At 33.9% G+C, this 16,634-nt stretch overlaps 1 protein-coding gene across 1 annotated transcript; it reads right to left on the bottom strand.

Annotated features, from left to right (window-relative positions):
* Window positions 1-524: 524 nt before the first annotated feature.
* LOC110920710 (cysteine-rich receptor-like protein kinase 15) lies at window positions 525-16,149 on the bottom strand. Its single transcript, XM_022164906.2, has 7 exons — window positions 15,243-16,149; window positions 6,086-6,238; window positions 5,873-6,003; window positions 2,350-2,560; window positions 1,895-2,132; window positions 1,323-1,473; window positions 525-1,081 (listed from the first exon to the last, which is right to left on the bottom strand). The coding sequence occupies exons 1-7, from the start codon at window positions 16,105-16,107 to the stop codon at window positions 707-709; spliced, it is 2,124 nt and encodes a 707-aa protein (XP_022020598.1). The 5' UTR covers window positions 16,108-16,149; the 3' UTR covers window positions 525-706.
* Between the last annotated feature and the right edge of the window lie 485 nt (window positions 16,150-16,634).

Below are 16,634 nucleotides of genomic sequence, written 5' to 3'. Positions count from 1 at the left end.
AGAGGGAAACCCCCCTTCTCCCCCTCTTAACGAGACTAACGGTGTTTACTGTTTTGCAAATCTCCAGCCATTGTTACGAGCAAGAAAAGAGGTTGAACCCCACAGACGAAATAACCCCATCGATAAACCCTGTGTTAATCGGTGTTTCATCAGAGTACATTGGATATAAAGTAGTTAAACCCGTCTAGACACGATTTTCCAGCCCTACTTTCAATACATTTGGTTTCCTAGCCCCTGAAGACTGTGGAATTTGTGAACAGAGTTCAACTTTTTGTGAATAGTGATTTTCGACCTCTAGGACCCCTAAAACTTTATTTATAGTTTGATCAGTTTTGCTATTCAAATGGGAGTTGTGACATAACTTATTGCCCGTTTACACGTCACGTTATTGTGATAGTACTTCTAACATCAATGAAAAACGACACACTTATAATTAGAATTTAAAACCAACCTTATTTTATGATCATGATACATGATCTAATATATCCATTACTTGTTATTAAAAATTATATTGAAGTCAATAATTGCTCATAAAATAATTTAGCACTATGATATAACATCCGAAAAACCAAAAGGATATAAGCACATCATGATTGTCGTTATTGTCATAAAAGTATATCCAAGTTCACAACTTCATCTTCAACACGTAACTTTAAATCGTAAGAACTAAATAGTGTTTCTTCACCTAAAGCATCATTCTAGATGCTTATCTAGGACCAAAATCAGATATTGAAACTTCATTTAAGGAATACTGAGAAGATCTGGATCTAGATTTTGATAATTTAGATTTTTCTAAACCACTGCTCTTTGTTGAAGAACTGTACTCCTGTATATGTGGCATTTCCGGATCAACGGTACTACGTACAAAAAATGCAGGTTTTGTGGGTACCGGAAGTGTGATAGAGAAGCTATTAAGCATTAGAACAACTGAAGCCATGGTTGGTCTGTCAGTAACATTTTCTTGGACACATAATAACCCGATGTGGATGCTTCTAATAATATCACGCAATGAACCTGATCCGGTCTTCAATATGGGATCTATTATATCTGATGCTGTCCCATTACGCCAACTTTTCCATGCCTAAAACATATTAACAATTTTGTTTTGAGTATTTGTACACTACAAAGAGAAAATTTAAATAACCATTCTTTAAATTTAATTCACCAAACCCCATACCAGATCAAGTGCATTTAGGATTTGCTACCCTAATGAATAACTAGAATACTTTACAATTTGGATTATTTTTTGTAAACTATCATATATATCCTAAAATACAATATGATCCCCATGTTGTATATGTGTAGATAAGGTGAATACTTACAAAGCTTAAAAGATCTTCTACACTCTCTTCGTTACGAAAGCATTGGTTCTTTTGACCTGTTACCATCTCTAGTACTAACACCCCATAACTAAAGACATCCGACTTTACTGAGAATTGCCCATGCATGGCGTATTCGGGCGCCATATAACCACTGTAAGAGCGCATGGAAAAAGGTTAGCAATTTCATTTATACAGTTACAACCTGCTAATTAACCCGCTTACATGTCTTGGATATTTTAAAACTCTTGGTACAAGAAATTTAGGACGTGCAGAAAGCATTGTATGGCAGAAATATAGGGATGGTACCAGGTTACTTGGCAACCCTAGTATTGGGATGTTTAAGATAAAACAAATGCAACGTTTGAAAGCTTGTATGTTGTGTTAGATATATATTTTTATACATTTTGATGATAGTTATTGGCTTGTTTAAAATACTGCCATTTTTTTGTTCCTTAATCACAATTAAAGAATGACTAATTCAAACAACTTGACCACATGTGAGTCATGCAAAAAACAAGGTGTAGCAGTCCATGAGTTATAATTTAAACAACATATAAACAAAGTGTACTTACTAGGTTCCAACAATTCGGCTTGTGTCTCCTTGAGTTTCCTCGGTTTTAAACAATCTTGCCATGCCAAAATCAGCAATTTTAGGGGTCATTTGGGCGTCCAACAAAACATTACTTGCCTTCATATCACGATGAATGATCCTTAGACGGGAATCTTCATGAAGGTATAGTAGTCCCTTTGCAATTCCTTTGATTATATTGTAACGTTTTTCCCAATCAAGAATTGTACGTTTAGTTGGATCTACAAGCATAATCATTTATCTGGTATTAGTAACAATATTTACTATAGTGAATGTCATTTGATACCCTCCTTAAATAACTAAAATTGATCACCCATCATTTTGTTCTATTTTTATAATGTTTTTGGACTTTTATGATGATATTTGTGATATTATAAGATAGTACTTGCCAACTGTAAGCAGATCAATTGTTCTATTTTAACAATGTTAAGAACATACCAAATATAAATTGATCAAGGCTTGCATTTGGCATGAACTCATAAATGAGAAGTCGTTCACTTCCTTGTATGCTGAAACCTAGCAACCGGACTAAATTACGATGCTGAAGTTTTGCCATCAGCAACACCTCATTCTTGAATTCTAGGTCACCTTGTCCCGAATCCAATGCTAACCTCTTTACTGCTATTTGGTCCCCTTCTGTAAGCTTACCCTATATATGATAAGATAGTATATAAACAAATACTTAATTATATCTAGATTCATAATTGTTACAACAAATATTTTTGCATTCTTGTTTTATAAGCACTTCTAATATAAGGTATAGTGTAATATATATGAACATTTTAATACTTATATACATGTGTAGATATGTATATTTCAAAGAGTGTAAAAGTATAACATATTATATACACTTATATATTTATATTTATATTTATATTATATACACTTACTTTTTACAATGACTTCAGCAGTAATGATTTAGAATTAGTTGAATAGGGATAGGGTTTGATGGGTGCAACATGGTACCCACTAGGTTTCTATTATTTTTCACAACTTTTATTAATATATAAAACTCATTGTGCTCCAGTAGTTTCTTTTCTTTATAATTCATCACCTACCCAAGTTCTAGCAAGAAACACCAATTCTAGGATTAATTTTTTTAGAGTTAATTACTGTTTTCGTCCCTGAGGTTTGTCAAAAATAACGGTTTCAGTCCGTTAGTTTAAAAATTGCGATTTCAGTCCATTAGTTTCATTTTCGTAACCATTTCAGTCCACTTTTCAAACGGCGTTTGTTTTATGCAGTTAATGGAAGCACGTGCTTGTCACGTGATGGGCAATTTGGTCATTTCCATTCCAATTCTCACAAACCCAGTTGTATTAAACACCACCAACCCCTTATTCATCCAAACCCTGACCCCCAATTCATCTCTAAATTGCCCATCACGTGAGAAGCACATGCTTCCATTAACTGCATAAAACAAACGCCGTTTGAAAAGTGGACTGAAATGGTTACGAAAATGAAACTAATGGACTGAAATCGCAATTTTTAAACTAATGGACTGAAACCGTTATTTTTGACAAACCTTAGGGACGAAAACAGTAATTAACTCATTTTTTTACATTAAAATCTAACTCGCTACGTACTCTTCTGAACTATATTTTACTATTATCTTTTTTTCTTTTAATAATATCTTTGTTCATAGTTGTCATTAAACCAAACCACGTCATTTTTACTTCAGTGTTAATGATTTAGGATTAGTTGAATAGGGATAGGATTTGATGGGTGCAACATGGCACCCGCTGGGTTCCTATAAGTTTTCTATTGTTTTTCACAACTTTTATTAGTATATAAAACTCGTTGTGCTCCAGTAGTTTCTTTCCTTTTTAATTCATCACCTTCCCAAGTTCTAGTAAGAAACACAAATTCTAGGATTAATTTTTTACTTTTAAATCTAACTCGCAACGTACTCTTCTGAACTATATTTTACTATTATCTTTTTTTTCTTTTAATAATATCTTTGTTCATAGTTGCCACGTCATTTTTACTTCAACGGTAATGATTTCGGATTAGTTAAATAGGGATAGGGTTTGATGGGTGCAACATGGCACCCAATGGGTTCCTATAAGTTTTCTTTTGTTTTTCACAACTTTTATTAATATATAAACTCGTTGTGTTCCAGTGGTATCTTTCCTTTATAATTCATCACCTACCCAAGTTCTAGCAAGAAATACCAATTCTATGATTAATTTTTTACTTTTAAATCTAACTCGCAACGTACTCTTCTAAACAATATTTTACTTTTATCTTTTTTTCTTTTAATAATATCTTTGTTCATAATTGCCATCAAACCAAACCACACAATTTTTACTTTAGCCTAGCATTAATGATTTAGGATTAGTTGAATAGGGATAGGGTTTGATGGATGCAACGTGACATCCACTGGGTTCATATAAGTTTTCTTTTGTTTTTCACAACTTTTATTAATATATAAACTCGTTGTGCTCCAGTGGTTTCTTTCCTTTATAATTCATCACCTACCTAAGTTCTAGCAAGAAACATCAATTCTAGGATTAATTTTTTTACTTTTAAATCTTACTTGCAATGTACTCTTCTGAACTATATTTTACTATTATCTTTTTTCTTTTAATAATATATTTGTTCATAGTTGCCATTAAACCAAACCACATCATTTTTACTTATTTTTTTATTATATTAATATTAATCTAACTCACAACGTCCTCTTCTAAACTATATTTTACTATTATCTTTTTTCTTTTAATAATATCTTTGTTCATAGTCGCCATTAAACCAAACCACATCATTTTTACAGGGTTATTTATGTATAAAACATATTTATCCTACAAACCGTAAGAACACATCATAGCACTTAAAAAAAGTTAAGTTAGCACATATTAAAACAATACATACATAAAACTAGCATTTTTAAATTCTATTAGCATATGAAAATTAATCAAGATAATTGATTTTAGCACATAGATGAAATGATATCAACACTTTTCTTTATCAGCACAATGAAAACAAAAGGAAGATCCAAATAAAGATTAATTTGTTGTTAACATAATTATAAAGAATTCAAGATAATTGATATTATATAGGTTATCATTTTACCATTTCTCTATAACTGGTTGGATGCTAAATGTCAGTTTTTAAATAGTTCTTACAGTTTGTATACGAAATGTGTTTTGTATTTGATCTACTCCTCATTTTTACTTATTTTTTTATTATATTATTATTAATTTTTTTTTAATTACAACTTTATCAAACAGTCAAATAGTCAATTTTTATACCATGAGAAACTGATACTCGGTATCGCATTCGTTTTTTTTGACATGTTGATATAATTTTTTTTTTTTTTTTTTTGAAAATTGAGTATTGTATTCACTAGAGTATTAAACATTTTATTATATTTATTGATGAATGTCAATATTAAAATATACAAACTTTTTTAAAGATTTAATTCTTTATAAACAATTTTGGCCTTATATGTTTTTTTAATTTGTTTTGTACACTCTTGATCTTAAAATAGTCTATTGTTGGGTTTTTGTTTTTTTATTGCTATAGCGATTGCGGTACCAAAGAAAAACGAAATGATAGCAATCGAATACCCGCCGCAAAACGCGGAGAAATTCTACTAGTTATAAACATTATGAAGATTGTTCTTTTCAAAAAAAAAAAAAAAGCTTACAAGCGTACAACTTACTTGTCTACACTTGATTACGAGTGTAGAGACCTATTTTGACATTTTTTTCAAGTACAAACATTGTTTTCATACGCATTATATAAGAATTGTGGATGTATTTGTCAACAATTACAAATACACAATCTCTTCTATGTTTCATGTTCTTGGCCCTTATATATGTAATCATTTTGTAGACATTTATAAGTGTCAAATTATTTAGTTTCAACATTTCATGTACTTTTTGAAAGAGTAGAAATAAGGGCCTCCAAATAATGTACTTATTTTGATGAAAATTACTATATAGTGGTTGGTTCATACCTTGTAAACCGATCCAAAACCACCTCGTCCGAGCTTGTTTTCTTCTGAAAAGTCATTTGTTGCTGCTTTCATTGCACTAAAATCGTACTGTAAGGATTCCACTGTGCTAATATCCATGGTCGTCGTGTCCGCTATTATAAAGTAAGAGGAGTTAGAAAAACATTGTAATTACTATTATAACAAAAACTCAAAACAATTGCTATTATAACTTACTCTGAATCCTTGTGGGGGTTGTTGAAGGTGTCATTTGCCTTTTCTTCTTAAATCTCATTATTATGATACAAAGCAAAGCCATTATTATAATGACGGTGACTATAACAATAATTGTTATGATTATCACATTTCTTGTCGTGTTATTCTTTTTGCCTGAAAAGAAAATACAACACAAAATGCAGTGATAAATCAATGTTTACTTTCAACACTTGACAATACTAACCTTTTACAAATGTATGACATGTAGACAAATTATCACTAAAAGTATCTTATTCACACACTTTCAAAAATTTTATTATCACACCCTTTTATTTTATCTCTTTATATATATATATATATATATATATATATATATATATATATATATATATATTTATATATATATATATATATGTAGAGATAGATATAGAGGAGGGGTATAAGAATATTAACAAATACTATCTTATTCACATACCCCTAAAATCTTATTCCATATAATATTCTCCTAAAAAAATAAAACTAAGTGGCCGTTTGCAACTTCTGAAAGGTTAAGTGTTGAACCAGTAAGATGTCTAAACCATGAAGTGCTGAATCAGCAAAAGGTCTGAACCATTAAGAGCCTGTATAATGTTTAACCATTCAGATGCAAATGTCTAATTAATTCAGATTAGAGGTCTTAACCATTCAGACTCAGTATAATGGTTAACCATTCACAGGCAAATGTCTGAACCATTCAAACATTTGCTCATGAAACAAACAGTCTGAACCATTAAGTACTAAACCAGTAAGATGTATAAACCATTAAGAGCCTCATTAAGAGGTAAACAAACAGCCCTAACATGCTAATGTGTATCAGAGTCCTATACACACCATCAACAATCAATACAAAAGTTCATATAGTAACTTTGTTTGTTACAACTATCTATAATTTCTTTAACATTCAATCACTACGTTAGTTCATCCAATCTTTGGGTGCTAAACGAATCATGTTCTGACGGGTCAACCTACTAGAAGAATCTCAAAAATAAATATATGAATCGGAATATGATACGAATACTCGTTGGCTGACACAGATACGACACATTTTTTTTGAACGGTAAGGAACGACGTGTCATTCACCTTGACACCGGGTACTGTGGCCAAGGTCGACTACTCGACTACCTCCAGCCCCTTGGCTCTCCCAGATGCGTGGAAACCCGACCTCCCCGCCTGAAGGCACGACAATGGAATCATTGGTAAAATCTTGTCTCCCATCCAAGACGAACCGGTGCCACCCGTATTCGCACTTTACCTGGATGCCACAGAAAATAACGGGGAGAGTGGTAGTCGAACATTGGTCACACGGAACACCAAGTGTTTCCGCAGAAAATAACGGGGAGAGTGAGAGTCGAACATTGGTCGCACTACTTTGATTTTTTTTTTTTTTTTTGTTAACTTTTTGCATTAATAATCTTACATATAAATTTTCAAGAATTAATAAAAATTTATATATAAACAACTAGGTTAAAACCCGATATATTACACTGATTAAGTAATGAAAACGCTATTATTAAAAAAATACTTAATACTTAAGATAATTGAAATTACATATTACATATATTCTATACAGAGTAAAACCGTTCGAATCAATACAAGTTGAATAAAAAATCTAAAAAATAATAAGTAAACATTTGTTAGTATTTTGTTAAAATGGGTATATATTTTAGTAATACCTAAGATATCTTACTAAATATTGGAATAAAATGTGAATGAGTTAATACCAATGGTGTGGTGATCAATTGGTAAAAATAAATTCTTTAAACACTTGGGTTTGAGGGAGGAGGGGGTATTGGGTTCAAGTAACACAAACGACAATGATTAAAAAAATCATTGTTAAAAAAACTAATAATTTCAATCAATTAAATTCTTATACATTGTTAAAAAAACTAATAATTTCAATCAATTAAATTCTTATACATATACAATATGATTTTTAAGGTGATTGAAGAAAATAAAGCAACTCAATTCGAAATACGAAAACACTAAATGAAATTAATCAATTAAAGAGATAATATAAATCAACAAAATAAAACGTTATCTAAGAAAATAAGTAACTCAATTCATAGTTTGAAAACAATAAATGAAACTAAATCAAAGAGATAACAAAATTATATCAACATTTTCAAAATGTTAAAAAAAATAAGTAAAAAACTAATATTTTAAAATTAAATTAAACAAAATACATTTATTAAATGAGTTAATGGATTTAGACGGAAAAATAAGGCTACAGATTCACCGATTAATGACGTGTGTCCCCTATTAATTTACTTTATTATATAGTATAAACTAGAATTACAACCCGCCGCAATGCGGCGAGAATTCTTTAGTTATAACTAAGTTGATTTAGGACGCGCACGTTATGTTGAACCTGTCAAACGGGAAAAAATAGACAATGTAAAAACGTTCATCCACACACACGCACGTTGCGTCGTGTTAACTCGCAAAATTACGAAATGTAAAAACGTTAAACCAAAGACGCCGTTGCGATGTGTTAAGTCACAAAATTTAGAACGAAACATAAACAAAAAAATTTGCAGAAAATGAAAACTATAAGGGACCAAAGTTGAAAGCAAAATGCAAAAGATAAAAAGTTTTGTGTTAAAAGTAAAAAAACAAATAGTTTTTGGTTAAAAGTAATTTATGAAATACTTTTGAGTGAAAAGTAAAAAAATCATTTTTTTTTTTTGTAAAAAACCCCCCAAAGCCAAGATTACAACATATAAGTAAAAAATCAAAGTGGTTAAATCGCAAAAGATGGAAACTTTTGAATTAGATGTGAAAAATCAAAATAATCAAAGGGGTTAAATTGTATAAGATCGAAACTTTTGAATTAGAAGTGAAAAATCCAATTAATTAAAGGAGCTAAATTACCAAAGATTAAAACTTTAAACGCAAATGGTTAAAGATTAAAACTTTAAACGCAAATGGTTAAAGATTAAAATTTTAGGATTAAAAAGGAAACAAATATTACCAAAGATTAAAACTTTAAACTCAAATTGTCAAAGATTAAAACTTTAGGGTTAAAAAGGAAACAAATATTAAAACTTTAAACTTAACTTGACAAAGATTGAAACTTTGGGGTTAAAAAGGAAAAATCCAATTTTTTTTTGAAAAACTCCCAAAGCTAATAGTACAAATACCATATGCATAAACTAATTGGTTATTAATAAGGTTTTAATTTAATATAAAGTATGTTTTAACTAAAAAAATATAATATTTAGCTTAAAAATAAATCGGTTACATGTCACCCATGAACACTCTAGATTGATCACCATGACATGCTTAGCTAAAGTTTGAGCTGAGTCCACTTAAACTAAATCCATAACCTCAAATTGTGTGTTATAGCATTCACATCCAAGGCATTATATTCTCAGTGTGGTGTTTTTAAAATATAAAAAGTATAAAAAGTAGTTGTGAGTGGAGGAGAGAGAAAATGTTACTGTTCATCTGTATATTTGGGGGGACACTGTTCACCCACTATAATTTTTTAATATATATTGAAAGTGGTTGTGAGTGAAGGAGAGAGAAAAATGTAATGATAAAGGTATAAAAATATTATTTAATTGAAAAGGAGAGAGAAAAAGTATTTGTTTTTAGTGAAAATATATTGATATAGGAGTTGTTTTTTAGTGGAATGTATTTATAATTTTAGGGGGTTGGATGTGAATGCTCTTAGCTTTGCATGATGTATGTAATTCGTATGCTAAATTTTGATCATAACCATATTCCATTATACCCTTTTCCATATACGCATTTACCTATATATTTACCTATATATTTACCTTGGGAGCCGCTAGAATGAAAACCATCTTGAGTTGTAAGAACCGCGAGAATTACACCCCACGGAGCGCCGTTCGCCGTGATTTTTTTTTACAAGTAGATGTGTATATTATAAACACAGCCGTAAAAAATCATGGCGAACGGCGCTCCGAGGGGTGTAGTTTTTTACACCACAAGTTTGGTGAAAAAAAAAAGAAAAAAAATTAAAAAACACCAAACATGTGGTGTAAAAAACTACACCCCACGGAGCGCCGTTCGCCATGATTTTTTACGGCTGTGTTTATAATACACACATCTACTTGTAAAAAAAATCATGGCGAACGGCGCTCCGTGGGGTGTAGTTCTCGCGGTTCTTACAACTCGAGGTGGTTTTCATTCTAGCAGCCCCCTATTTACCTTTTACCTATATATTAAAAAGACAACTCAATAAACACTAATAAATAAATAAATAAATATTAAAAAGATAAATGAATTAACAATAATAAAAATAGAAATAAATGAATAGTATCGTGTGCCGGTACCGGTATCAAATTTATCAAACTGAGTGTATTTTCGGTATCCGTTCGGCACCGGTATTCATCGGGTTTTACCCTCAAATACCCGTGCTGTACCAGTACCGACCGTATCAAGCCCTACTGTACCAGGTATATTCGGTACCGGTACCCACTTTTGGGGATTTCGGTAACAGTATTTTCGGTACCGGTTGGTACCGAGCTCATCAAATCCTGTAGCAACGTAGCAATGCAAGTAATTGCACAGTTTATATTACTTTTCATTAAGTAAACTTTATTTCGTTTGAATGAGGTTTTATATACACAACAACTTATTTTGCTTTATTTTTTATCTTTTTACGTAATGAATGAATTGTAGCATGTAAAATTAACTTGGATATTTAGATTATTGATGAGCAAATCGTATCAAATCCTGTAATCAAACCGGTATCGTATCGGTACCAAATTTACTATACCAAATTATTTTCGGTACCAATTTGGTACCCACCTTTTGGCGTTTTCAGAATCGTTACTTTCGATTCGACACCGGTCTAGAACAATACCTATATTTATTGATTTTTACCTTCAAATACCATACCGTATTATACCAAGCATTTTCGGTGCCGTTACCTAATTTCGATGATTTTCCGGATCGGTACTTTCAGTGTCGTTACCGGTACCGAGCTCATCCATATTTTAACGTGTTAGCACCGTATTAACTGAATTGAAAACAACCGAATTTCCAACGTGTAGGGCGTGTGGGTCCTATTATTATATATTAGGTTATTTAAAATCGTTTTTTTAGGACGGATTGACTATCCTTTTCACGACATTTTTGTTTATGTTTTGATATTCGGTATCTGCTTGCCGTTACTGACACGCGTTTTGCAGTCATTGGGTCCCCGCCGCAACGCGCAGGAAAATTTAACTAATGGGTTTAAAAAGCAAGTTGAATGCATTTCTCTTAGACCATGTGTAGTGGTAACAACTTATAATGCCCCCACCATGGGGCATTATCCGACACGTGGCATCTTAGTCAGCGTTGGGGCATTATAGCAAAAGTGGCGTAGTGGGGCATTATGCCAATAACCCCATTCAATCATTAAAAAAAAAAAAAAAAAACAAAGATGATTGGCTGGTCAAAGGGTTGAAGATTTAAAAAAAAAATGAAAGAAAAGGTCCCTTACTTGGACCAATCTCATTGGCCACCTGCATGTTCAATTTCATCCCTTCGGCGTTTTATTAAACACGCCTGCATGCAAGATTCCAAATTATAACGCCCAAAAACGCTTGATGTAATGGGGGGAGGGGCATTTTCGGGCGTTCTTTTTCAATTTTTTTAAAAAAAACGCCCCACTACGGGTGCTCTTGTAGTGGAAGACTTATTAAATTAAAAAGTAAGTTGAATGCATTTCTCTTATAGTGGAAGACTTGGCAGGGTACATATTAATTACAAGACTTCCACTGCGTACACTATTTTATTATAAGTGATGGTAATAGTTTGAAGAAATTGAAAAGTTGTTTAATTATTTGTATGTAGAACTACCTATAAATGAAATTTATGATAGTAAAATTGTAGGGTGAAGTCTGGAAAATACTAATTTTATTTTAATTTGTTCTAAGCGAGTAGATGATCTATTTGATCATCGGATGCTACAAGAACTCTTGACATTTATATATGGTAATTTGTAGGGCGAACCCAACCTCAACCAGGTAGAGCCCTAACATGGTAAGGACTCGTTTCAACCCGCAAGTTTGGACTCAATTTGAAGTATTTAAATAGTATATCTAAACCCCATTAGCTAAACCACCGCCAACGTTTTTGAGCATTATGTAACTTATTTAGACGAATTGACATAACAATGTGTGATTGGGTAAATTAAGAGTTTACCTATTTGGAATAGGTAACCACCCCCTTCACCCTTAGGACTTAATATTGGTACACATTCACTCTCTCTCTCTCTCTATGCATATACGAGAAAGAGAGAGAGAGAGTAAGAAACGGTGTACCGATAAGAGCATTCATATCCCTTCTATCAAATCTACCTTATAATTTCACTAAAAACAAATATATTTTTCTTCTTATTTCAATTAAATAAGGTGTTAATATTTACACACCCTACCCCTCTATCTCTCTATATATACACACACATATATATATAAAGAGATACATTGAAAAAAGTGTGAAAATAAGATTCAGAAGTGTGAGAATAAGATGACCATTAAATAATACTTTTATACATTTTCTTTCTGATCCACTCATAATCACTTTTAAAATATATTAAAAAAATTGTAGGGGTGAAAAAGTGTCCCTACAGATCGGGCGTTTGCCCGTGCTCGGTTCGTTTACAAACCGATTTGAACCGAACCGAGCGTTTTTTCAACTGAGCCAAAGTCGAACAATCGTCTTTTGATCCGAGCATTTTTTGAACGAACGCTTAAAATTAAGTAAATTCAAATATATTATGTATAATATTTATAGATGTATATTCATTATTTACTTATATAATAGTATAATTTCAAACATATATATATATAGGTTTTTTTATGTTTAACGTTTATAAATTAGCTTTCACGTATGTTATAAAATTATTAAAATTTTGAGTTATATATAAAAATATATGATGTAATCCGATTATATAGTCCGGTTCAATCAATCCGACTAGTGAACCAGTGAAGCGACCAGTCTGTTTTGAGGTCCGGTTTAAAAACATCGATTCTGAAACATTGTGGTGTACTATATGACCCTTTATTAAACAGGGAGTAAATTGCCATTTTAGTCCCTGAGTTTTGTCCAAATTTGCCACTTTAGTCCAAATAGTTTTTTTTGTGCATCTGGGTCCCTGACTTTTACATTTTGTTGCCATTTTGATCACTTTGCCTAACTCCATCCAAAAACTCCATCTTTAACCAGGGGTATTTTGGGGATTTTCATTTTAAATGTTTTTAATTGCCATTTTGATCCAATTCAAAAAATATCAAAAAAATTCCAAAAAATCAAAAAAATTCAAAAAAATAATAAAAATTCTAAAAAATCATAAAAATTCTAAAAAAATCCAAAAAATTCTAAAAAATCCATTTTGGCGCGAACTGTTTCGAGCCGTACCGTTTCGAAGCTGAACCGTTTCGACACGAACCATTTCGACCCGTACCGTTTCAAGCCGAACTGTTTCGAGTCGTACAGTTTCGAACCGAACCGTGCCGTATCGAACCGAACCGTTTCGAGCTGAACCGTTTCGAACCCGAACCGTTTCGAGTTGAACTGTTTCGACGCGAACCGTTTCGAAGCCGAACCGTTTCGACCCGTACCGTTTCAAACCGAATCGTGCCGTATCGAACCGAGCCGTTTCGAACCGAACCGTTTCAAGCCGAATCGTTTCGACCCGTACCGTTTCGAACCGAACCGTGCCGTATCGAACCGAGCCGTTTCGAACCGAACCGTGCCGTATCGAACCGTGCCGTATCGAACCGTGCCGTTTCGACCCGTACCGTTTCGACCCGTACGGTCGAAACGGTACGGGTCGAAACGGCACGGTTCGGTTCGAAACTGTACGGGTCGAAACGGTTCGGCTCGAAACGGTACGGGTCGAAACGGTTCGGCTTCGAAACGGTACGGGTCGAAACGGTTCGGCTTCGAAACGGTACGGTCGAAACGGTTCGGGTTCGAAACGGTTCAGCTCGAAACGGTTCGGTTCGATACGGCACGGTTCGGGTCGAAACGGTACGGGTCGAAACGGTTCAACTTCGAAACGGTACGGGTCGAAACGGTTCGCGTCGAAACGGTTCAGCTCGAAACGATTCGGGTTCGAAATGGTTCAGCTTGAAACGGTTCGGTTCGATACGGCACGGTTCGGGTCGAAACGGTAGGGGTCGAAACGGTTCGGCTTGAAACGGTACGGGTCGAAACGGTTCGCGTCGAAATGGTTCAGCTCGAAACGTTTCGGGTTCGAAATGGTTCAGCTCGAAACGGTTCGGTTCGATACGGCACGGTTCGGTTCGAAACGGTACGGGTCGAAACGGTTCGGCTTGAAATGGTTCGGCTTCGAAACAGTACGGGTCGAAACGGTTCGCGTCGAAACGGTTCAGCTTCGAAACGGTACGGGTCGAAACGGTTCGCGCCAAAACGGATTTTTTGGATTTTTTAGAATTTTTTGGATTTTTTAGAATGTTTATGATTTTTAGAGTTTTTGTTATTTTTTGGAATTTTTTTGATTTTTTGGAATTTTTTTGATTTTTTGGAATTGGATCAAAATGGCAATTAAAAACATTTAAAATGAAAATCCCCAAAGTACCCCTGGTTATAGATGGAGTTTTTGGATGGAGTTAGGCAAAGTGATCAAAATGGCAACAAAATGTAAAAGTCAGGGATCCAGATGCACAAAAAAAACTACTTGGACTAAACTGGCAAATTTGGACAAAACTCAGGGACTAAAATGGCAATTTACTCTTAAACAGGCGTAGGAAACAGTCATTGCAGCATTTTTATGTGTAGCCCCACACTACAACAACTATTTCCAAAAAAAAGAAAATAAATCAAAAAAATCTTCTTATATGTTTTAAATTCTATTCATACTTTGACTAGGACGTAACTACATACGACAAGAACGTTTACTAAAGTCGTCGTCAAAGTAAACTGATGTTTTCATAAAGAAAATATAGGGCACGTTTGGCTAAGCTTTTTTAAACAACTTATTGATTTATTAGGTTTTAAAAAAGTCAGTATGGAGTGACTTATTGACTTATTTGTTTTTTCTCATCACATACACCCTCATTGCCAAACATAATTTTGGAGCTTATGACTTTTCAAAAAGCCAATAAGTCAATAAGTTGTTTCAAAAAGCTTAGCCAAACATGCCCATAATCCATACCTGGTGGTGGTGAAGGTCGTGCAATTGGCGGAGATGGCTGCAAAACTGGTGGTGGTGATGGTGGGATGACCGCAGCACTCTGGTTGAAAAACCGATAGTTTTCATATCTAAAAGTACACATAGGCAAAAGAATTCTTCCTCCAATTTTCCCATTAAACCATTGTGCAATTCTATTGATTGCATCCTCCAAGCAAGAGTCGCAGTCTAGCTCCGACAGGTCAGGAGTACACTGCACAAGCCCATAAATCGTTGAGAAATCAGGACCAGTCGTGCTCCCGCTCGCAAACTTCCGTAGAGGACCGCCAGCGGATGCATTTCCTCTCAGATCCTTCATTAGTGGCCCCAAAGCACCATTGAACCGATCAATATCCGTTGCATTTTGCGGGTTAGCCAGATACACATAAAACTTTATTCTTGTGCTTCCCAATATAACCTGGTTGGAGTACTTCACCACACAATAGTCGTAATATCCTATTGCTTCCTTTTGGTTTGGGCAGAGCTGTCGCAATTTAACAATGGAGTCATTAAGACAACTCTGGCAAACATCAGGGTTGACGTCGCCTCGACAAAGGGCGATTGAGTGGACTGTATCATTATTGCCTTGGCCGATGGTGCGATTGTAGAAACCAAAGCCGTTGTTGGTGGTAGGGAGGGTGGAGAGGGTGATGTTGAGATTTCTTTGGTACGGGCTGTTTACGGTATAGTTAGCCGCGCTTTCGCAGAAGTAGGAAAGGAATTCTGGTTGAGCTAAGGTGGTTGTATGGATTAGATGTATGAAAATAAAAGAAAATAGCCATACCAGCAGTTTTCCATCAAGGATGAACATATTTTCCTGTCGTATGAAGAAAGAGGAGATGCAAGACATTTAAAGAGTTGGGTGGTAAATACTAAATAGTATACAAAGTCTTCTATATTGACCAGGTCAGAAGAAATATCAAATATGGACACACGTAAAAATAACCCACAAACATCTAGCATATTTTCTGTGGAGGAGAAAGGAGACACATGGTATTTGAGAAGTTAGACGATAAATACAAACTAAAGGGTTTCAAGCGTATCTATCAAGGTATGTTATGAAGTTTAGTAGTCCATACGTGGTTATGATTAGTAGTAGAGCTATTCTAAGGGTGAAGGGGGTGAACCTACCATGAGATGTGCGGAAATTTTCAACCACCCAATCATGATGTGCCATGTCAATTCCCCTCTCATACATTACTCTTGCCCAAAAAATATAAAGGATGGTTTCACACAAATCATTTTTTTAAATGCACGATTGGGTAAAAGAGAGTGGGGCACCCCATTACCCCTTCTCCCTCATCTTCCCCGCATGCGGCAACTCTTCCCCGCAAAAATACTGCACTCACAGTTAACCTTGATAGCTAGGTTGCCATG

This window comes from Helianthus annuus, chromosome 17, assembly GCF_002127325.2.
Source record: "Helianthus annuus cultivar XRQ/B chromosome 17, HanXRQr2.0-SUNRISE, whole genome shotgun sequence".
Taxonomy (NCBI): domain Eukaryota; kingdom Viridiplantae; phylum Streptophyta; class Magnoliopsida; order Asterales; family Asteraceae; genus Helianthus; species Helianthus annuus.
Note: the sequence above shows the minus strand (reverse complement) of the source record. Positions and strands in the feature narration are given on the sequence as shown.

Excerpts from the sequence above, each read along its gene's own strand:
- LOC110920710 (XM_022164906.2), bottom strand. The coding sequence starts at position 16,107 with ATGTCTTGCATCTCCTCTTTCTTCATACGACAGGAAAATATGTTCATC. Across the intron at positions 6,239-15,242 it reads ACGACCTTCACCACCACCAG|GCAAAAAGAATAACACGACA; the intron begins GTATGGATTATG and ends TTTTCTTTTCAG. Across the intron at positions 1,082-1,322 it reads TAGAAGATCTTTTAAGCTTT|GCATGGAAAAGTTGGCGTAA; the intron begins GTAAGTATTCAC and ends AATATGTTTTAG.